At 42.2% G+C, this 22,396-nt stretch overlaps 1 protein-coding gene across 1 annotated transcript in view; it reads left to right on the top strand.

Annotated features, from left to right (window-relative positions):
* Nucleotides 1-22,396, top strand: part of COL25A1 (collagen type XXV alpha 1 chain) — a 554,610-nt gene that overhangs the window by 519,084 nt on the left and 13,130 nt on the right. Inside the window, exons 26-33 of the mRNA XM_049786981.1 lie at nucleotides 4,268-4,312; nucleotides 6,066-6,146; nucleotides 7,306-7,368; nucleotides 8,186-8,236; nucleotides 8,944-8,970; nucleotides 12,688-12,768; nucleotides 15,746-15,781; nucleotides 17,773-17,826. Coding sequence (XP_049642938.1) covers nucleotides 4,268-4,312; nucleotides 6,066-6,146; nucleotides 7,306-7,368; nucleotides 8,186-8,236; nucleotides 8,944-8,970; nucleotides 12,688-12,768; nucleotides 15,746-15,781; nucleotides 17,773-17,826 — 438 coding nt within the window. The remainder of the gene's footprint in view (nucleotides 1-4,267; nucleotides 4,313-6,065; nucleotides 6,147-7,305; nucleotides 7,369-8,185; nucleotides 8,237-8,943; nucleotides 8,971-12,687; nucleotides 12,769-15,745; nucleotides 15,782-17,772; nucleotides 17,827-22,396) is intronic.

Raw genomic sequence — 22,396 nt, 5'->3', positions numbered from 1 at the left:
GTGTGACCAGCCCCAATTCTATCTAGAACCCCATATGGTACCCCAAGCTCCACCAGGAGTGATCACTAAGTGCAGTCAGAAGTAAGCTCTGAGCCCCACTGAGTGACCCAGTACCACCCAAAATAAATAAATACATGTATACATATTTTTAAAATGATCATTTTAAATTCAAATGCTAAAATAGGGGCTGGAGAGATAATACAGAGGGTAGGGTGCTTGCCTAGCACACAGCTGACCCAGCTGATCGTCAGCATCTCAAATGGTCCCCCTAGCACCGCCCAGAGTGATTTCTGAGTGTAGATCCAGTAGCCGCCCTTGAGCATCTCCTAGAGTGCCTCCCCCAAAAATGATGAAATAGCTGAGCTCTGCAATATTAGCTCAAGAGAGCTACAAATGTAGAAAATGAGAAAGGCTGAGGGAAAGGGGATACCATAAAATTAATTAGTAAAATTGTGAATGTGTCTTCTGGTTTATTGGGGACTCTCATGTTTTCTAGGATATTTTTCCTCTAGGTGTCTGGGGTTAGGGGGGTGACATGTGACTGTAACAAAAGTCGATGCAGCCCTCCCCTTTGGGGATGTAAGACCAGTCAATGAGCATCTTTCTTCCTTTCCCCAGTAAGGCTTGTTTAACTTCTTGTGTATCAAGTAATCCTTTATAGAGACTACTTTTAAGGGAGGCTGTAAAGAAATCCCCCTGCATTACAGGTGTTTTTTCTTTTTTAAACTTCCTAGTTTGTATTCTGGAGGTAAAAACTTTGCAAAATAATGATTATTGGACCCAAAGTGCTGATGAGAATTTAGACAGAATGAGAGAAGGGCTCAGCCAGGTGCCTGAGCAGATGTGTTTGTGGCAAAACAAAACTTCGTGAGCAAAAAAATCAGGGCTACAGAAATGTACCCTCTCACCTTGTTTTTCCCCCATTTGTTGGACCTGCCTTCCTTGAACACTAGAAAGCTCAGTTTTCATGCTGTGGATTGTAATTCTTCAAAGTTTGTGCCCAGGGAAAAGGTTTTTCTCTTTAGAAAATTTTTCTCTTTAGAAAAATTGAGCCCCAAGTCTGCCCTGTTGGAAATCTTCCTGTAAGAAGGACCATTTTTACCTACAAGAGCAAATTGATAATGTTACTACAGAGTAATGGCCAGGGGTATTTATCCTACAGTGTCCAAAAGTGATTTGTCTATATCAAATAAGATCTTGCCTTCCAGATACTAGGTTTGATCTGTTCCTTTCCAGCTGAGAAGTGACTGAACATTTGTGGTTTGGATGCACATTGTTGAACTTTGTTTTTAGAAGAACAAATATCTTTAGTTAAAAAAACAATCTAGAGCCAGAGAGATAGCAAGGAAGTAGGGTGTTTGCCTTGCATGCAGAAGGACAGTGGCTCATATCTCGGCATACCATATGGTCCCCTGAGCCTGCCATAAGATATTTCTGAGCATAGAGCTAGAAGTAACCCCTGAGTGATGCTGGGTGTGACCCAAAAGCAAACAAACAAACAAACAAATAAACAAAAATCTACCCAAGGTGCTTCAGAGATTCTAAAAAAAAAAAATCATAATGTGAATAGTAAATTCTGATTCATTAAAGCATAGTATAGGAAATTGAATTGATCCAAGTCATTTATATGCAGATTATCATATTTTCTGATTTATTCTATTCTTCAGTGAGTCTTCTGGCACATTCACAATTATGTATTTATAGCCACTGTTTAAATGGGGTCATTTAATATATTGTTGTCAAATAGGATAAGCTTAAGGTATTGCTTTTTTTTTTTTTTTTTTTTTTTGGTTTTTGGGCCACACCCGCTTGACGCTCAGGGGTTACTCCTGGCTATGTGCTCAGAAATCGCCCCTGGCTTGGGGGGACCATATGGGACGCCGGGGGATCGAACCGCGGTCCTTCCTTGGCTAGCGCTTGCAAGGCAGACACCTTACCTCCAGCGCCACCTACCCGGCCCCAAGGTATTGCTTTTTAATACTATACAAAAATCCCTTCCTGGGGCCAGAGAGATAGCATGAAGGTAGAGCATTTGCCTTGCATGCAGAAGGTCAGTGGTTCGAATCCTGGTATCCCATATGGTCCCCCGAGCCTGCCAGGAGTGATTTCTGAGCGTAGAGCCAGGAGTAACCTCTGAGTGCTGCCGGGTGTGACCCAAAAACAAAAACAAAAAAAAAATCCCTTCCTCATACCTATATTCATTGCCACGCTATTTACAATACCCAGACTCTGAAAACAACCAAGATGCCCTTCAACAGATGAATGGCTAAAGAAACTGTGGTACATATACACAATGTAATATTATGCAGCCGTCAGGAGAGATGAAGTCATGAAATTTTTCTATTCATTGGATGTACATGGAATCTATTATGCTGAGTGAAATAAGTCAGAGGGAGAGAGATAGACGCAGAATAGTCTCACTCATCTATGGGTTTTAAGGAAAATGAAAGACATTTTTGTAATAATCCTCAGAGACAAAGAGAGGAGGGCTGAAAGGTCCAGCTCACAACATGAAGCTCACCACAAAGAGTGGTGAGTGCAGTTAGAGAAATAACTACACTGAGAGCTATCATAACAATGTGAATGAATGAGGGAAGTGGAAAAAGCCTGTCTAGAGTACAGGTAAGGATGGGGTGGAGAGGAGGGAAATTTGGGACATTGGTGGTGGAAATGTTGCACCGGTGAAGGGGGGTGTTCTTTACATGACTGAAACCCAACTACAATCATATTTGTAATCAAGGTGTTTAAATAAAGATATTCATTTTAAAAAAAGGTATTGCTTTGTACACAGCTGTCCCTGATTTGATCCCAGTGCCACATATAGTCGCCCAAACACCACCAACAGTGACCCCTGAGCACAGAACCAGGAGTTATCTTGATGTGGTCCCCAAACTAAAATAAGTAAATTAAATTAAATGCTGTAAACTTTTGAAGCTTTGTCATTTTTTGTTTGTGGTTTGGGTGCCACATCTGGCAGTACTCGGGGCTTCTTTCTGCCTCTGTGCTCAGAAATTACTCCTGGCTGACTTTAGGGGGAGCCATATGGGATGCTGAGGATTAACCTGGGTTGGTTCCATGTAAAGCAAGCACCCTGCCTGCTGTCCTATCACCCCAGAAGCTTTGCCATTTCTCAACTATGACATTTTTTCTTAAATAGAATAATCAGGAGCTATACAGAAAGAGAAAAAAACCTTAATTAATGTGTTAGTTATTAAGTTGTTCCTTGGGTTCAATCATTAAATACTTTATATCTATCTTCTTTCTTCACCAATGTTTTGTAGCCTGTGTGTCACATAAGGGGGAAAAATAAGAAGACAGTGAATCTTACCACATATAAATTACTTCATATGATTAGAGGGGGTGTAGTGATAGCACAGCAGGGACGGCATTTGCCTTGCATGCAGCTGACTCAGGTTCTACCCCCAGAGTCACCTGGCAACCTATATGGTCCCATGAGCCTGCCAGGAGTGATTTCTGAAAGCACAGCCAGGAGTGACCCCTGAGCACTTCTGGCTGTGGCTCCCCAAAATAAATAAATAAAAAGAATTATTAGAAGTAATGTTTGAGAAAAGGCTATTTCCCTTATTTTCGGTATGATACAATAGAGTATAAGGAAATACTTAAGGGGGGGCAGAGAGATAGCATGGAGGTAGGTGTTTGCCTTGCATGCAGAGGAAGGTGATTTGAATCTGAGCATCTCATATGGTCCCCCGAGCCTGCCAGGAGTCATTTCTGAGCGTAGAGCCAGGAGTAGCCCCTGAGCGCTGCCAGGTGTGACCCACAAAAACAAAAGAAAAGAAAAGAAAAGAAAAGAAAAGAAAAGAAAAGAAAAGAAAGAAAGAAAAAGAAAGGGAGGGAGGGAGGGAGGGAGGGAGGGAGGGGGGAGGGAGGGAGGGAGGGAGGGAGGGAGGAAGGGGAAGGAAGGAAGGAAGGAAGGAAGGAAGGAAGGAAGGAAGAAGAAAGAAAAGAAAGAAAGAAAGGAAAGAAAGAAAGAAAGAAAGAAAGAAAGAAAGAAAGAAAGAAAGAGAAGAAAGAAAAGAAAGAAAGAAAGAAAGAAAGAAAGAAAGAAAGAAAGAAAGAAAGAAAAGAAAGAAAGAAGAAAGAAAGAAAAAAGAAAAGAAAGAAAGAAGAGAAAGAAAGAAGAGAAAGAGAAAGAAAGAAAAAGAAAATACTTAAGGGTTCCTGATTGTGTTGTTGCTGCTGGCACCCTCTGTCTTGAGCAGAAAATGTCACAACTAAGCCAACTCATCACTTCTGTTCTCTTCAGGGAGAGCCAGGATCTCCAGGCATCCCAGGAGCTGACGGAGAGCAGGTACTTTGAAAGATGCCATTTGGCAGCTTCTGCCTTCCTCTACTACACCATCATTATTAGTCAGTTCTTTATAGATTTGAAGCCAAAAAGTGAGTTTTGATCTCTAACCTTTATTCTTTTAGCCTCCTGTTCTAAATACTCTGTCCATCCTCAAAATCAACTGACTTTACACATTAATTTCCTCAACAGTAATGTACAAGCTATCTTGATACTTTTGTATAGTCTTTGTATGCCACAAGCTAATGCACATTATGAAAAATAGACTTGAAAGATCATTACCAATTTGGAAGGAATGGCCTAATTTTTTTCTTGGTTTTTGGGCCACACTCAATGATGCTCAGGGGTTACTCCTGGCTATGCATTCAGAAACAGCTGGGATGCTGGGGGATCGAACTGAGGTCCAGCCTAGGCTAGCACGCAAGGCAGATGACTTACCACTTGCGCCACTGCTCTGGCCCCAGAATGGCCTAATTTTTTAACTGTGAGTACAGTTAACTCAAGGTTAAAACTCTGGCCATGGTTTTCTACAAATTTGATAATGCATAGTGGTATTCCCTTTGACAATGCTTTTTCATATGTTGGTTTCCCAAATTAAAAAAACAGCAACAGAACAAGGGACCAGAACAACAGTACAGCAGGTAGAGCATTTGCTTTGCAGGAGGCAGACCTGGGTTTGATCTCCAGCATCTCATCTGTTTCCCCAAACATTCCTGAGAGCAGAGCCAGAAGTAACCCCTGAGTACCACCAGGTGTGACTCAAAAAGAACAAAACAGGGGCAGAAGCAATAGTGCAGCTGTAACGCATTTGCCTTGCACGCAACTGACCCACGACAGACCTGGTTTGATCCCCAGCATCCCATATGGTCCCCCAAGCCAGGAGCGATTTCTAAGCGCATAGCCAGGAGTAACCCCTGAGCATCACCGAGTGTGGCCCAAAAAACAAACAAAAACAAAAACTTCTTAGAGCCTTAGCAAAGAGAAGAATCAGCAGTTGAGCTTCATAACTTGTTATTGTCACCAAATTGAGCTTGGAAAACCTTCTAGAAAGAACCAGTAGCAGGGCCGGATATTATTACCTAGTGATTTTGCACTTTCTAGAAAGTGTGAGATCACAAATTGCAGTCTCAGCACTGTAAGATCAATCAAAAGATGAAGTTGATGGGGCAGGGGTAGAGAACACAAAGGGTTAGAACACATACCTTCTATTGTATTTGCAAAGAATTGATTCATTGCAAACTATATCTATGAGAAAATGGTCGAGAGAAAAAATACAGCAGGAGAGGCATTTTCCTTGCATACAGCCAACCCAGGTTTGATCCCCGGCATCCCATATGGTTCCCTGAGCACCAACAAGATAATTTCTGGGTACAGAGCCAGGTGTGTCCCAGACCAAAATAATAATAATAATAATAATAATAATAATAATAATAATAAATTACTGGAATCAAAGAGGTAGTTCTGGAGGTAAGATGCTTACCTTGCATATATTTGCATCAGCTACAACCCCTGTTTGAATCCCTATACCACCTAGAACTCTCCTGAACATACCAAGGGTTATTCCTGAACACAGAGCCAGGAAGAGCCCCTTAGAACCACTGCATATGGCCCAAAACCAAAGCATAAAAATCAATTCAGAACAAAAATCGGAATCATCTCTGAGAGAATCCAGAAGCCCTCTCTGGAATTCTGTTTTCACTCTGAGGGACCATCATGCATCAACGGCACTCTCATCCACAAACCATCTCCTTTTCAGGGGCTCAAAGGTTCGAAAGGAGACATGGGCGACCCAGGTGTTCCAGGTGAAAAAGGAGGAATTGGACTTCCTGGATTACCGGTACTTCTATCCTTTTTGTGATGTGCTAATATTAAGATCAATTCAGGGCCAGAGAGATAGCATGGAGGTAAAGTGTTGCCTTGCATGCAGAAGGACAGTGGTTCATATCCCGGCATCCCATATGATCCCCTGAGCCTGCCAGGAGAAATTTCTGAGCGTAAAGCCAGGAGTAACCCCTGAGCGCTGCCAGGAGTGACCCCCCCCAAAAAAAACAAAAACAAACACACAAACAAAAAGATCAATTCAGTCATCAGAAGAGGATGAGAGTAGTAGTGGTGATCTCCTCTGGTTATGAGAGTGAATCTTTTCAGCAACCTCTTTCGTGCTCTCTCTCTCAGACATGCTTATTTGGGGTATAGCTGGAAAATGACTCCAGGGTACTACAACAAATGTTAAATCATTTAATCAAGGGAATTTATCAAAATAAGCCACATTTTCCTTGATTTACATACAAAATAATCAAGAAAATATAGTTGTCCCTTTCATCTAGCATTCCTAAAAAGTGGTAAATGACCATTGAAAAATGAACCATAATTTAACCTGATAAAAAGAGCCAAACACAAATTACTTGTTATGTATATGAGATGGTCATGTCATAGTTTTCTGCATAACTTTTGCTGAGAATTTGTAGTGGGAAATATAATAAAACGTAGATGATCTCAGTGCCCTAGATATTTTTTAAAGCAAGCAAGTGTAAAGTAAATGTCAGTGAAAGCCTGACCTTTGCTATTTAAAGTGAGCTCCTCTGTGAAAAATATACAATATTTATAACCTGCTATATTTAACATTATAAGCTTAACCAAGCAAAGCTAAGCTATTTTTTATTTATTTTAAACTTTATCTTCCATATTACCTGCCATCCTAGGGATCTGGGGATGCTTGTTTTTTGAATAAAACATAGGAGATAAATTCTTTGTTTTATTTCATGGGCAGACTGTGATGGGAGTTTGAGTTTCATAAGCAGTGGCTTTAGGAAAAAGTCCTATTGCTCTTTTGCACTCACCTCTCTCTTTCTCTGTGTCTCTCTGTGTTTCTCTCTGTGTCTATTGCTCTGTCTCTCTGTCTCTGTCTCTGTCTCTCTGTCTCTCTGTCTGTCTGTCTGTCTGTCTCTCTCTCTCTCTCTCTCTCTCTCTCTCTCTCTCTCTCTCATCATTTGTAGGGTGCCAATGGAATGAAGGGAGAAAAAGGAGATTCCGGGTTGCCTGGTCCTCAGGGCCCTTCCGTAAGTAACAGTGGCTACTCTTCGTGGTTCCAGAAAGTCTCTGCAATAGCCCATTTTTATTTTTACCCCCAGGAAGTACTGGAGGGCTTCCTGCAGTAGGAGGGTTGGTCAGTGGAGCGGAGAAGGAATTATCTGTCAGTTTTACCCAAGTGAGAGAAAACCAGTGTCCGAGATCTAAGCAGTTAGTTTTACAGAAAATCATCTAGTACTAAGAAGAAAAATCACTGATTTTCCAAGATGAATGTGGGTATACACAGACCTTTAAAAAATTTTTTTTTCTTGGACCAGAGGAATAGTAGAGTAGGAAAGGCACTTGCCATACACACAACCACTGGATTCCATATGGTCCTCTGAGTACCATCAGGAGTAATTCCTGAGTGCAGATCCAGGAAGAAGCTCTGAGTACAGCTGGGTGTGACTCCTCAAATATATATATATATACATATATATATAATTTTAAAATAAATTGAAATTTTTTCTACAGAGCCTCAATCCTACTTAGAAAACACTGGTGCCTTGGACAGTGGTGTGACATTCTGGCATTTCACAGTCATCAGAGGCTTTCTTTTCTCTTCATGTATTTTTATTCTGTAGAACAATTGTATATGTGTGTGTGTGTTTTAATATTTCCAGTCTCATTATTGTACTGTAGACCTTCCCCAGCTGGATTCAGTTCAGTGCCTCTTTGGTAGCTTTCTTTGGTAGTATTTCTTTGGTAGTGTTTCTCTGCCACTAGCAATAGCCACAACATAAGCTGGTTCAAACTGCCTTATCTCCATGAAGTAACCAAAACCATGTTTGTTTTCTGAACATGCAGATCATTGGCCCTCCAGGCCCACCCGGCCCCCATGGCCCACCTGGCCCAATGGTAAGTTGGCTTCTCCCCAAATCTAACCATTTCCTGACACTTTCCCAATGGAAGATTCAAGAACATGGCCCTCCAAAGAGCCAGCATGTGACTGGTATCATCAGTAGCTTTCTGAAATAGGCCCCCAAACATGAGGTGCCTAGAGACAAAGTGAATTTCAGGCCTCTTCCCTTCACACCCTTCACACATCTGCTCTGAAGATGTTATTTTGTGAAGAAAACTAAAGAAAGATCCATTTGCCAGGTGTCACTCCAAGCTTCTGTCAGAAAACCTGAGGGGACTGGGGAGGATAGTGCAAAATCAGAAGCACACAGGCCCCAGTGAAGGCCCCAGTTCGGTCCCCAGCACCACATATTCCCCTGCACCCCAGGACTGGGGCCTTCAGGACCACATGTCTGAGCAAGGCACAGAGCCAGGGAACATCTTCTGTCCTACAGTTGACTGAGGACCACTGGGCCTTCTAAGTATTGCTTATGAGGCTAAATTGAAGAAAGAGAGAAGAAAATCATTCTAAGGAATTTACCATTACAGTGAAATCAGAGAACTAGGAAAATGTGCAGATAGGGTATTAAACATTTCCTGAACTGCCTCTCCTCATGGCCCCACCAAGAAGATTTTCATATCTCTCATATCGCTTTCCATTATATTACTTCTGCTGGAGAACAGCGAATCAGTTCTGAATTCAAAGTTATATTTCTTCTTCCCAGGGACCCCATGGACTTCCTGGGCCAAAGGTAATGCAACAAATGCCTTGATGATTCCATTTCTGTTTTTTTGTTCATTGTTAAGATGCATGACAGAAGCATGTTCGTCCTGTGTTTTTTATTCATCAAGTAACACTAGTCATCTTTAAGCCTTTAAGCATTCAAATATTTAAATCTCATGACACAGGGTGGCATAAGTGCTAGCACCAGGAGAAAAATTGCTCTTAATTTAGCCTTTCCCCCCTGCCATTAAATATATATATTTATATGTAAAAATATATATCCCAAAGTTACTACTAATCATAAAACTTCATTTGGATATGAATCTTGATGAGATTCTCAGAGAAATTTATGAGTTCTTTTTTGAACTATTCTTTGCCTATGAGAAAGAAGTGCAAAGAAATGCAAGGATTCACCAGTATCTAAGTTGAGGGTTCTCCAAAGGTCATTGGCCTACAGGGGTTGGGGAACATCATGTATGCTGTTCTATGGTGCTCACAGCATCCCCAAAAACCCTCCTTTCTGGATTACTGAGCCTGGATGGTCAGGAGTAAAGGGTTAGTACTGAAGTATTCACCACCTGCTTTTGGCCTGTTCAACCCTGGGAGGTCAGACAGAGGATTAGGATGAGCCCTAAGAGACCAACTTGTCCTGCTGCTTGAAAGGAGCTGAAGAATTTTTCAAAACTCTCCAGTAGTGAAATAATGTCTTTAAAGGGCAAAAGGTCAGGGGGCCAGAGTGATAGCACAGAGATAAGGTGTTTAAACGCCTTGCAGGTTCAATCCTTGACTTCTAATTTGGTCCCTCAAGACCCACCAGGAGTGAGTCCTGAGCAAAGAGCAAGGAATGAATCCTGAATGTCTCTGGATGTGACCCCCAAAATAAAATAAAATAAAATAAAATAAAATGTAAGGTGAGGGGTTGCGGGTCATATCAGTGTAGTGGTGATGCTGAGTTCCATGTCTTGAAGAAGCTCACCCTCTCCATAGGCCTCCACACCTTCATGCCCTCTTTTATCCTATGGGGATGTCCAAAGAATCTTGAGTTTCCTTGGTGGGTGGGAGGACTTCTGCCTCTGAGTTCTTCCTAGAGCACTTTCCCAGAGGTGTGATCTAGTGTAAGAAATTGTCCTTGTGATGGGATGGGTTTCCATTGTCTGACTGAAACTCAACCATCAGCAACTTTGCAATTGTGTTTTTAATGGTGATTTCATAGGGGAAAAAAGAGAGGTCAAGAAATTAAAAAGAAAAAGAAAAGAAATCATTTGGGGGGGTCAGAAGAGAGAGCCCCTGAATCAGCTCTGTGCCCTTGGTGGTACTTTCATCTCTCTAGGCCTTAGTCTGACTCTGGCTAAATTAATGTTTCCTCTTAGATTTTTAAGGTATCACTGTAAATCAGCCTAGTTGGGTCCCCCTCACTGCATGATGGGATAGTGCCACGCAGGGTGGTGAAGACTTCTGGGCATGGCCGAGTAGGACTGCTGCACCCAGCTCAAGGAGTGACCAGGAGTGGTCCCTGATACCCCATAAATACTGCTTGAAACCCTCCCCCAATAAGCTAGCCTAGTCATAGTCATAACTATAGCTAAACAGCAGTGTGCTTCAGTGGCATGAGTGAAACCCTGAGTTCAATCCCTGGCACCACACATATACATACACACAGATATACACTCACACACACAAACAATAGTACACATAATTTCTGAGCACAAAGCCAGGACTAATCCCTGAGCACTGCCAGTTGTTGCCATAAAGAGAGACAGACAGACAGACAGACAGACAGACAGACAGACAGACATCATTAAAATTCTTGTACTGGTTCTGAAAGAGATCAGTGACTGAGTTCCCAGTTTGCAAACAAGCACCACAGGTTCATCCCTGGTAGTGCATGCTCCCAAATACGACCAGAAGCATCCCCAAATTCAGAACCATCCCAAACCAAAAAAAAAAAAAGAAACAGGAAAATAAAATGAAATTGCTTTGCTTTGGGGAAGGACAGTGGGGACTATACAGAAAGAAGTGTATATGAAGCAGGACCCAGTGAAGTTCCATGATGTTTTAAGTTGGTGGTAATTAAAAAGATCCAAATCCAGGGCCGGAATGGTGGCGCAAGCAGTAGGGCATTTGCCTTGCACGTGCTAACCTAGGATGGACCGCGGTTCTATCCTCCATCGTTCCATATGGTCCCCCAAGCCAGGAGTGATTTCTGAGAGTGCATAGCCAGGAGTAACCCCTGAGTGTTACCAGATGTGGCCCAAAAGACAAACAAAAAAAAAAAAATTCAAATCCCTAAGCTCCTACTGTCAGATGGGGTCTTTGCTCTGTTTAAGAAGCAATGTACTGGGCCCGGAGAGATAGCACAGCGGCGTTTGCCTTGCAAACAGCCGATCCAGGACCAAAGGTGGTTGGTTCGAATCCCGGTGTCCCATGTGGTCCCCCGTGCCTGCCAGGAGCTATTTCTGAGCAGACAGCCAAGAGTAACCCCTGAGTACCGCCGGGTGTGGCCCAAAAACAAACAAACAAACAAACAAAAAAGAAGCAATGTACTGTGAGTGGAGCCATAGCACAGCAGGGAGGGTATTTGATTTACCTGGCCAACCCAGATTCGATCCCCAGCATTCATCCCTAACCACTGCCGGAGTGATTTCTGAGTATCAAGCCAGGAGTAAGCCCTGAGAATTGTCAAGTATGACCCTAACAAATAAAATCAAACAAAAGCATGATACTGGTACCAGAACCATAGTACAGCAAGTAGGACACTAGTCTCGCATGCAGTCGACCAGAGTTTGATCCCCAGCACCTCTTGGTCCCCTGACCACCACCTGGAGTGGTCCCTAAGCACAGCTAGAATTAAGCATTAAGCACTACCAGGTTTGGCACTCCCAAAAATGTAAAATTACATTTAAATTTCTTGTAGTCTTTTCTGGATGGGGCTATTTGTGGCCCACTCTATTGATTAATCCCCCTTAGGGCCTACTTGGACAGCTTGCGAGTGAGGACTCACTCAATGGCATGACTTCAAACAGCTACATTTTTTGGTTCAGTCCCCTGGGCCAAATGCTTAAAGGCTTAAAATATCTGCGCGTAACATTGTCCTGCATATTCCAGTTTTTCATTTCAGCAGAGGAGGGCTTTGCCTATGGACTCACTTTTTGCCTCCTCTCCTCGTTTTAGTTCGTTTTTTCCCTCTAACAGGTCCTCAAACTTTTTCAACAGGGGGCCAGTTCACTGTCCCTCAGACCATTGGAGAGCTGGACTATAGTGAAAACAAAAATCATGAACAAATTCCTATGCACACTGCATATATCTTGTTTTGAAGTGAAGAAGCAAAACAAAACAATACAATATGTGGCCCGCGGGCCATAGTTTGAGGACCACTGCATGATTTTCTTCTTCAGAACCATGTAGCTGACACCAGTTTCCTTGAGATAAAACTCATTCAAGAACTTGGCCATGTGTCTTCTGATTGTAGGCAACAGACTTTATTTCACCTTTGACGTCCTTGGATGTCTCTTATCCATTTCAGTCGATGAATTTCAGCAACAATTTTCAAAGCAATTCTGAATCCACTGGCAGGCAAATTTAACCCAACTCTGTTGTTCCCAAAAACTGGAGTCTGCAAGCCCCTTTCTGAGACTGGCTCTCTCGCTCTTTCTTTCTCTCTCTCTCCTTCTTCTCCCCCTCACTTTCTCCACCCCCTCCAAGTCCCCTCATAGCAACCAAAATTGGCATTTGCTTTTGCATTTAGGGTGAACCAGGGTTAACTGGTGTTAAAGGATTGAAGGGTGACCCAGGTCAAAAGGGTGACAGAGGACCCCTTGGTCTCCCAGTAAGTAAAGACTTTCCACTTCAGTGCCAATCTCAAGCCTTTCTCTCTAAACAACTCTTTGCTTCATTCATCTCGCTGGTGGGGTTTCTGTGGGAGCAGAGCAGAGTGGGGTCTGATATTGTTCTCCCTCACGTCTGCTCTGGTGTCAGAGCTGGACCCATAAGGACCAAGGCATAAAGCACTAGATCATCCTCCCAGTTCCCTGCACTGTTCCCCCCTCACCCCTCCCCGTTCTTCTCCTTCCAAAGGGCCGACAGGCTTTTCAAAAATTGAGGCAAGGTATTTCTTGCTTTGTATGTAACCAATCCCACTTTAATACCCAGTGTTATGTAGGGTCCCCCAGGTCACTCTTAAGTACAGAGGTACCAGCTGTGGCCTAAGAACCAAAATAAGAAACCAGAACAATAGTACAACAGATAGGGTACTTGGACAACTTAGGGTTCAATCCTTTGAATCCCAAGCATCGCCAGGAGTGATCCCTGAGTGCAGAGCCAGGATTGTAAAACCTGAACACTGCTGGATATGAGGAGAAGGAGGGACAGAGGGAAGGAGGGAGGGAGGGAAGGAAGGAAGGAAGGAAGGAAGGAAGGAAGGAAGGAAGGAAGGAAGGAAGGAAGGAAGGAAGGAAGGAAGGAAGGAAGGAAGGAAGGAAGGGAGGAAGGAAGGAAGGAAGGAAGGAAGGAAGGAAGGAAGGGAGGGAGGGAGGGAGGGAGGGAAAGAGAAGGAAGGAGGGAGGGAGGAAAAGGAAGGAGGAAGGCAGGAAGGAAGGATAAAAGGAAGGAAGTCGGGGGGAGGAAAAAGGAAGGAAATAAGGGAGGAAGGGAGAAAGTGAAGGAGGGAGAGAAGGATGAATGAGGAGAGGGAGGGAAAAGGAAGGAAAGAAGGGAAGGAAGGAAGAAAAGAAGAAAAGGAAGAAGGAAGGAAAGAAAGGAGGGGGAAGAAAGAAAAGGAGAGAAGGAAGAAGGAAGGAAAGTCTTCACATATGCCAGCACTAAACAATGTACGTCTTTAATTGTTGAATCATGGCTTACTAAGGACATATTTTGCCATTATAATATAACTCCCAGTGGGGTTATACAGAAAAAAATATAGAATATAAAACTGAAAATTCCCTTAGATATGTATGGCACTGCATCATTTATAGACTTTGCAACTGGAATAAAATGTTCCTTCCATTTCGGATTAACTACAGCAGACGTATATAATAAGAAAATAGCTCTCCATAGGGCTAGTGCATGGTCTTTCTTAAATGCACCCCAGCCTAATAAGTATTTTTAAATAACTTTAAATCATCAGTTGGCTTTTTTTTTTTTAAAGACCATTTCAAATACAAGCCTCAAAATGCCACCTTTTAATCATGTACCCTGAGTAACCCAAAGTTCAAAGTGAAGAAAAGTGGGCCAGAGCAATAGCACAGCAGGTGGGGCATTTGCCTTGCATGAGGCCAACCTGGGTTTGATCCCTGACATGCCATATGGTCCCCTGAGCCTGCCAGGAGTAACTTCTGATTGCAGAGCCAGGAGTAACAGCAGGGTACGGCCCAATATGACCCAAAAACAAAATCAAAAGGAAAAAAAGGTGAAGAAAAGTGTGCATTGCCTGTGAACATTCTAACTATAAGCATCTCCTCTTCAGCCTTTGACGCATGATTTAGTTGGAATTGAGGAATTATTTTGTGTTTGAACTTGGACCATTTTCTAGCTTTTTTTTTTTTATTCTGATCCTAGTCCTCCCTCTGGTGGTAATAAAAAATAATACACTTTAAACTTGTCCAGAAATTTCTAATAGTTCCTTTCAAATCTCCAATCAGCTTGGCCTGTCAGAATCTGCGTTTTTTGTGCACAAATATTATTTTAACAAACAAAACTAGAACCATTTTATTCTCTTAAAATATAGATTTCATTTATTGTTATAATGAGTTCTTAGTTTGACTTTCTAAGTTTAGTTATCAGTTTGACTGGCCATGATTTCTTTTTTCTTTAAAACCTAAGGATAGTTTTAAGAAAATGAATCTCAGGGCCGGAGAGATAGCATGGAGGTAAGGCGTTTGCCTTTCATACAGGAGGTCATCGGTTCGAATCTCGGCGTCCCATATGGTCCCCCATGCCTGCCAGGAGCAATTTCTGAGCCTGGAGCCAGGAATAACCCCTGAGCACTGCCGGGTGTGACCCAAAAACCACAAAAAAAAAAAAAAGAAAGAAAGAAAGAAAGAAAATGAATCTTAAGCCAGAGCGAGAGCATGGCGGTAGGGCATTGGCATTGCACACAGCTGACCCTAGTTTGATCCTTGCATCCCCTGAGCCTGCCAGGAGTAATTTCTAATCTAAGCATAGAGCCAGGAGTAAGCCCTGAGTGCCACTGGGTGTGGCAAAAAAAAGAAAGAAAGAAAAAAAAACAGACACCCAAATATAAAAGAAAAAAATGAATCTTAAAAAGAAAAATATAGGGTCCGGAGAGGTGGCGCCTGAGGTAAGGTGTCTGCCTTGCAAGCGCTAGCCAAGGAAAGACCGAGGTTCGATCCCCCAGCGTCCCATATGGTCCCCCCAAGCCAGGGGCTATTTCTGAGCGCTTAGCCAGGAGTATCTCCTGAGCATCAAACAGGTGTGCCCCCCCCCAAAAAAAGAAAGAAAAATATATACCAGTATCTATCATATGGAAGTAAGAAACATGAATTCCCAGTAACCACTTTAAATCCCACTTTATAAACTTCATCAACTTAGTTCCTGAGGAGCATTTTTCTCACATAGCAGCATTATCCAAATTCCCATCTTTTGTGGGGTATTGTCATGTGTTGTTGTTGTTGTTGTTGTTTTTTATGAACTAACAATTCGTAGCAATGTGGTAACCCCCAAACTCCTGTTACTGCCAATGATGTTGTTTAATTGTTACATTTGTGCATTGATGCCTCATACTAATCTCTGTTCTTGTCATTTGTGTCACACCCACCAACCCTGCTACCAACCCCATCACCACACAGGGAGCATCTGGCTTAGACGGGAAGCCAGGATCCCGGGTGAGTTAGTCCCTTGTCTTGCTCCGACATGCTTTGCAACTCTGACTTTTATGCTCTGGGATGGACCATGGATGCCAGATGGTCCCTTGGAATGATGGGTATGTGGGACTGGAGTGAGCAGGGAAAGGACCAAGATTGCAGCAGAGCGAGGGAACACTGCGAGAGCTTGAGCTGTGTGACTCTGTAGCTTCGACCTGACCTGCAGAAATGTCTTTCTGAACCCCAAGTTCTAGCTATTCTGCACTACTCTGCTAAGAGCTTCAGACTCTCAGCTATGGGGGGGGGGGGGCTGGAGCAATAGTACAGCAGTAGGGCTTTTGCCTTGCACACAGCTGACCTGGAATGGATGTTGGTTTGATCCCCGGATTCCATATGGTCCCCTGAGCCTGCCAGGAGCAATTTCTGAGCACAAAGCCAGGAGTAACCCCTGAGGGCTGCCAGTTATGGGAAAAAAACAAAAGACTCCCAGATAAAAAGTTTCCCATAAGCAATAGATATAGACATCACTTGTGACTTCATCAAAGATCCCTCAAGGAATTCAAATCATATCAATAAATTTTTTTTGCTTGTTTTTCCTTTTGTGTTTATATTCATCTCGAAATGTCACTTCTTCTCACAACTAACTTCCAAATTTCTCCTCATCGAGACAACTTGTCTGTCTGCTGTTATTTTGTCTCTTTTCTTTGGTTCCTGACAGTTGTATCTCCTCGATTTTTTACTGCAGATACTTCTGTTCAGAAGTGTCCTCTAAAGAAATAATGTTGGGTTTGGGCAGTAAGACAAAGATCACTTCAGATGGTGGGAATTCACTACCCATAAAACATACTTAAGACTCTCAGTTCTTTTCTATTGTAAGGCTCTGTAGAATCAAATAAACAATAATAGAAGAACTGGATTAAGAAGACTATTTTAGGGGCCGGAGAGATAGCATGGAGGTAAGGCGTTTGCCTTTCATGCAGAAGGACAGTGGTTCGAATCCGGCATCCCACATGGTCCCCTGTGCCTGCCAGGGGCGATTTCTGAGCCTAGAGCCAAGAGTAACCCCTGAGCGCTGCCAGGTGTGACTCAAAAACCAAAAAAGAAAAAAAAAGAAAAAAGAGACTATTTTAAAATGGGTTAAAACTTTCTGTTTGCCAATATTATAAGGTCTTTGCAGTGCTAAGCCTAGTCTTCCTGAAAATAAGCAAGTACTCTTAAAGATCTTGTTCCACTTTTGAAGACCCTAAAAGCAATTCCAAACTCTTCCCTTTAAAAGAAAAGGCTGATTAAAATAGTCACTGCCCCTTAATATTCTTATCTACTCCTTCAGACTTCACTTGAGCAGCCAGAATCCAGACCCTGCAATAGAAGGCAGCAGGCAAGTAGGCCATTAAACTGGTTCAGCCTGGTCCCAACCTGATGAGCCCAATTATTTCAGCCATGGAGCAGAACCTGTAAAAATAATATAGTTCCCCCCAAGGCCTCTGCTACTCCCTGCAAGAAAGTTGGGTTGGAACACTCTCTCACTTCATGAGTTTTTCCCCCAGCCTCTCTACCTGCTGAAAACAAAGTTTTCAAGCCTTCTGTGGCTACAAAGAAGGGAGGCAGATGAGTTAGAGGGTGTTTATGAAGAAGAGGTGATGTGAAGGAAAAGCACTTTTATTTCTGCTGAACAATCTGGGAGCAAAGTGAAGAGGTTCCACTTGGTCAGGGAAGAAATAGATAATTCAATGTGATCTCAAGCTATTTTGTCTGTATTAGAACAGCTATTTTGTCTGTTCAGCTATTCTGCTGAAATATGCAGCTATATAATTCATTCCTTTCGCATGTGTTTCCTGAAAATTGCCAGCCTGAAAGAATCAAGTATGAAGAAAGATGTTTGAAAGAAGATGCCTTGCTTTCTATCCTAAGGCACAATTCACCCAGGAAAAGTCCTGGATAAGTTAGAAGTACTTTTCTCACAGCCCTGGGGCTAGGATACTTGCCTTATTTTTATTCTTTTTATTTTTTAGGGTACAGATGGCCCTATGGGACCTCATGGCCCTGCAGGTCCCAAAGGAGAACAAGTAAGTAGCTTCGCTGATATTCAGGGACTTAAAGGAAACACAGAATGTTACTATTCCATTTTCTTTGAACTCAACTGTTTCCCAGAAGAAATAAAGGGCTATCTCCCAGCATACAAAAATAGATACCCGCTTGTGTTTAATTCAGAGCCCTAATACAGAAAGAACAACTGAGTATTAAAACAGACTATAACTGCATTTTCAAAAACAATGCCTACATTTACATATGCTAAAGACAATAGCCCACATCCTTCCTTCTTAACCCATAAGGAAGATATTTTCATTTGGCCTGAATCCAAAAAGTTGAAGTCAATGGAGCTAAAATTTCCAAGATTCCAACTCTGGTTGATAATCTTCTATAGAAAGCTACTGTGTTCATTCTGAGTCCATTGTGACTTTTTTTTAAAAAAGGGAAATTACAAAACCTAAGTATTCTCCTTACCATTATATATACTCATTTCCTTTTTTAAGCCAAAGAATAGCCCCTTCTTTCTTCAACCATAAGGAAATAATTTCAGTGCTCTATAAGAGAAGAACCTTTCACTAATCTCTCTATTGCTAGACTACATTTCCATGTCCTTGTAGAGGTGGGATATGTTTCGGGTGGAAGATGAATATCTGGCACAGAAAGACTATTCCACAGCATCAGCAACTGGTTTTCTGCCTGTTACTTCTTTCCCCTTTTATCTGGATTTTTCCCACTTTTTCTTTCCTCCCCTAGGTAAACTCAGGAGTTTCACTTGAATGCATAGATTTAGGACAGCATTTTCCCTACAGATGTAAAGACATTTTTTCATGGTGTCCATGAGGAGCACTCAGGGGAGGGAGCTCATGCCTAGCATGAGTTTAATCCATTCGCATCCTCATCCCCACACACCCGCCTCCCCACAGATTCCTGGTGTCATGTGGTCTCAGGGCACCACTAGGTGTGGCTTCTGTTAAAAAAAAAAAAAGTCAAGGGGCCGGAGCGATAGAATAGCGCTTGCCTTGCTCGCACTTGACCTAAGTTTGGTCACCGGCATCCCACATGGCCCCCCGAGCATGCCAGGAAGGCGTCCTGAGCAAAGCTCAGAATAGTCCCTGAGCATAGCCAAGTGTGGTTAAAAAAAAGGACAAAAAAAAGTCAAAAAAAGAAATTACCCTAATAGTGAGAGCTTCCCATGCCCTAATGATACATGGTACAATTTTGTGGATTTTGAAAAATAGATAGATACCCATAGTTTCATCATATAGTGGCCTCTTCAGCATAATCTCCAATTCCATAATTCTATATTCATAGTGAATTTATTCGTTTGTTAATATTGCCCCAATGTGTTATGAAACCCAGCCTGCTCCTGGTATCATAGAAATTCATTCCTCCTGTCTATATGTTCATTTTGACTAATATACTTCAGTAAATTGAAATTTGAATATGATACTATTATTGGTATATAAGCTCTAATAGTAATAAGGTATTATTATTTATTGTTATTATTAGATTTACCCAATACTGAAAATGAAGAATTCATTTTCCTTGATCTAAAAGATCTACTGAGCAGGAGCAATAGTGCAGTGAGTAGAGTGCTTGTCTTGCAAGTGGCCAATCTGGGTTGGATACCTGGCACAGAAACCCACCAGAAGTAATTCTTGAGTGCAGAGCCAGAGTAACCCCAAAGCACTGCCGGGTGTAGCCCCAAAATAAAAAAATAATAAAGTTTACAATCTAATAGAACTGAAAAGAAAAATAACCTGTAAAAATTAACCCATGAATGGGACCAAACTGAATTCAATTAGTATAGGTTGTACCTACAATGATGAAGATTGGCTTTGTCCCAGAATGTTCTAAAAAGTCATGAGTCCTAAGGGAATAAATAATCTACATCTGCAATTGTCTTATTTCTGAGATCAAGCCCAGGCTTTATGAAGATCCTCTTCATTAAAGCTATTTAGAAGCTAAGAGTTTCTTGCAACCCAGACACATCCTGTGAGAAATCCAGTCTCTGGACTAAAAAGGTAGCAGCCTATATCAAGTAGTTTCTTGGCGGAAGGCCTTGGGGCTCAAAAGGATTTGCTGGTTGGTAAATCAGCTGCTACTTCCACTAGTTCCTGAGAGTCACAAGGATATCAGATCTCGGTGCTGGCACAGATTTAACCAGGAGAGCCAGAGAAATGCCTGGAATGTTAGATCGTGTAGTTGGAGTCAGATGGGATCAGTATAAAGTGCAGCAGCATCTTCACTGGGTCAGGATTAATCCTCCCTGAGGGCCTTAGTAGAGTCATCTGGAGTGTAGACACGCAAATTAAAGAGCCTGGATGAGATTAGACCAGACCACAGGAAACTAGCATTGGACTGTGTTCCTTAAAAAAACTGCCAGCGCCAGGTCGGGACCCTTGATGATCCTTAGAGTCACTCACCCAATTCTTCATTCAGCCTTATAACTGCTTTTAGGGTGTTCACTTGAAAAGAGCAAAAATTCTTTGGAAATAATTTTATCTGGGACAAGAAGTTGCATGTCCAAGTTTCTGTGTTAGTATTTTCATCCAAAAACATTTTTGAGCCAGGACTTTTAAGATGCTTTGAGTTCTAAGTGACAGCCTCCCCACCCCAACCCCAGCTCAAAATGGTGTAAACATCAAAGAAATAAAATGTTTCATAGAACAAAATACTCCCAGGAAAGAGTCTAGAACAGACTTGGGAAAAGGAGTGGTGAGAAAGATTGTGTTGGTCAGGTCCATCAGGAAGAAGGCTCAGTCCTTCCACCTGGCTCTGCACTCAAACATCACTCCAGGCAGGACTCCACAAACTGTGTGGGGTGGCAGGGATTGAACCTGGGCAATTGTGTGCAAAGTAAGTGACCTACCTGTGTCCTTTTGCACCAATTTATAGGCTTTGCTTCGGTGTCAATTTTATGTGCCAATTATTGGTGCACATAAGCCAATAGCACCAGAACCTCTTCTGCCAGTGAGGCCTCAGCAGAGAGCATAGTGTTTCTCCTTGCAGTTCTCCAGCAAGATCTGCTTCCCTGGGACTTTCCTGCTGGCTCCTCCCAGACTTGCTCAGTGCCCAGGCTTGGCCACATGGCCACTGAGGCACAATGGAATTGTCCTTCTTGGCTCAGAGTCACTATCGGATACAACTCCATAGGAGGAGTTTTACTAGTGCCGTCATTTCATGCAATGAGGCCCGGCTGTATCCCTTTTCCAAACCAAGTAAAACTGAGCTAACTTAGGAAAGGAAGGATTGTCAGGATATCAAATCAGCCTGCAGAGATTTTTCAACCTAGACCTAACTCAGGATACACGAATCCTACTTTTAAACCTCAATCCCAGACTACACAAGTCGTACACTCACACCATTTGGGTTGGTTTGGTTTGGTGGCCATACCTGGCAGTGCTCAGGGACAACTCCTGGGACCATACAGTGCCCAAGATTGAGCCCTAGCTTTCCACATACAGCATGAATTCAATTCTGTTACGCCTTTGCCTTAACCCACCACCACTTTGAAAATCACTGAAAGCTAGTATAATAGGTTTATAATAATGGCTTCTATAATAATCATAAATATAACTTAAGTAATCATAATAATGATAATTTGATGATTTTATTATATCAACTTATATAATAATGTGTTAATAATTTTATTGTTTATAATATAAAATTTTATAATGATTTTATCAAAATTATTTTTAAAAATGATAATGCTACTGCTGCTGGGGCTTAGTTTTGGCAACATAAAGATCTCATATTTTATCATCATATTTCTTCCTCCAAAATTATTGTGGAGTATATTACTATTCTTATTTTATGCCAATAAAACCTGGCAAAGAAAAGTTTTAGAAAGCTGGGGCTGAGCCATACATAGCGTAGCAGGTAGGGCATTTGTCTTGAATGTCTTGCATAACCTGAATTTGATCCCCAGTATCCCATATGGTCAGCACAAGCACCACCAGAAGTAAATTTTGAGTGCAGAGCCAGGAGTAACTCCTTTGTGCTGCCAGGAATGCCCCAAAAGCAGAAGGAAGGAAGGGGGAAGGAAGGAAGGTAGAAAGGAGGGAGGGAGATTTCAAAGTCTACCCATTTTACTGAATGCCATTGCTACTTTTCTGGCCATAGGAAGGAAGGAAGGAAGGAAGGAAGGAAGGAAGGAAGGAAGGAAGGAAGGAAGGAAGGAAGGAAGGAAGGAAGGAAGGAAGGAAGGAAGGAAGGAAGGAAGGAAGGAAGGGAGGGAAGGAGGGAGGGAGGGAGGGAAAATGGGAAGGAGGGAGGGAGGGAGGGAGGGAGGGGGAGATTTCAAAGTCTACCCATTTTACTGAATGCCATTGCTACTTTTCTGGCCATAGAGTTCAAAATGAGAAAAGAAAACAGCAAGCTTTTATCATATTTATTTTTCGTGATGTCTCCCAAATTCTAAGTGCCTCTAGCTAACAGTAATAATTAGTTCTATCTACAGACTCTTTAGTTTAGATTCAAGAAAAATGTTAATGGTGGGGTAGGGAGGGGGCAAAGAATCTTCATAGTGACTTGAATTTTACTGCGTGGAATTTTGGGAGTAAGGACGCATTAGACATGCTTGAGTCTGCTTCACCATTATTA

This window comes from Suncus etruscus, chromosome 14, assembly GCF_024139225.1.
Source record: "Suncus etruscus isolate mSunEtr1 chromosome 14, mSunEtr1.pri.cur, whole genome shotgun sequence".
NCBI lineage: Eukaryota > Metazoa > Chordata > Mammalia > Eulipotyphla > Soricidae > Suncus > Suncus etruscus.
This window is presented reverse-complemented; position numbering and strand designations above follow the sequence as displayed.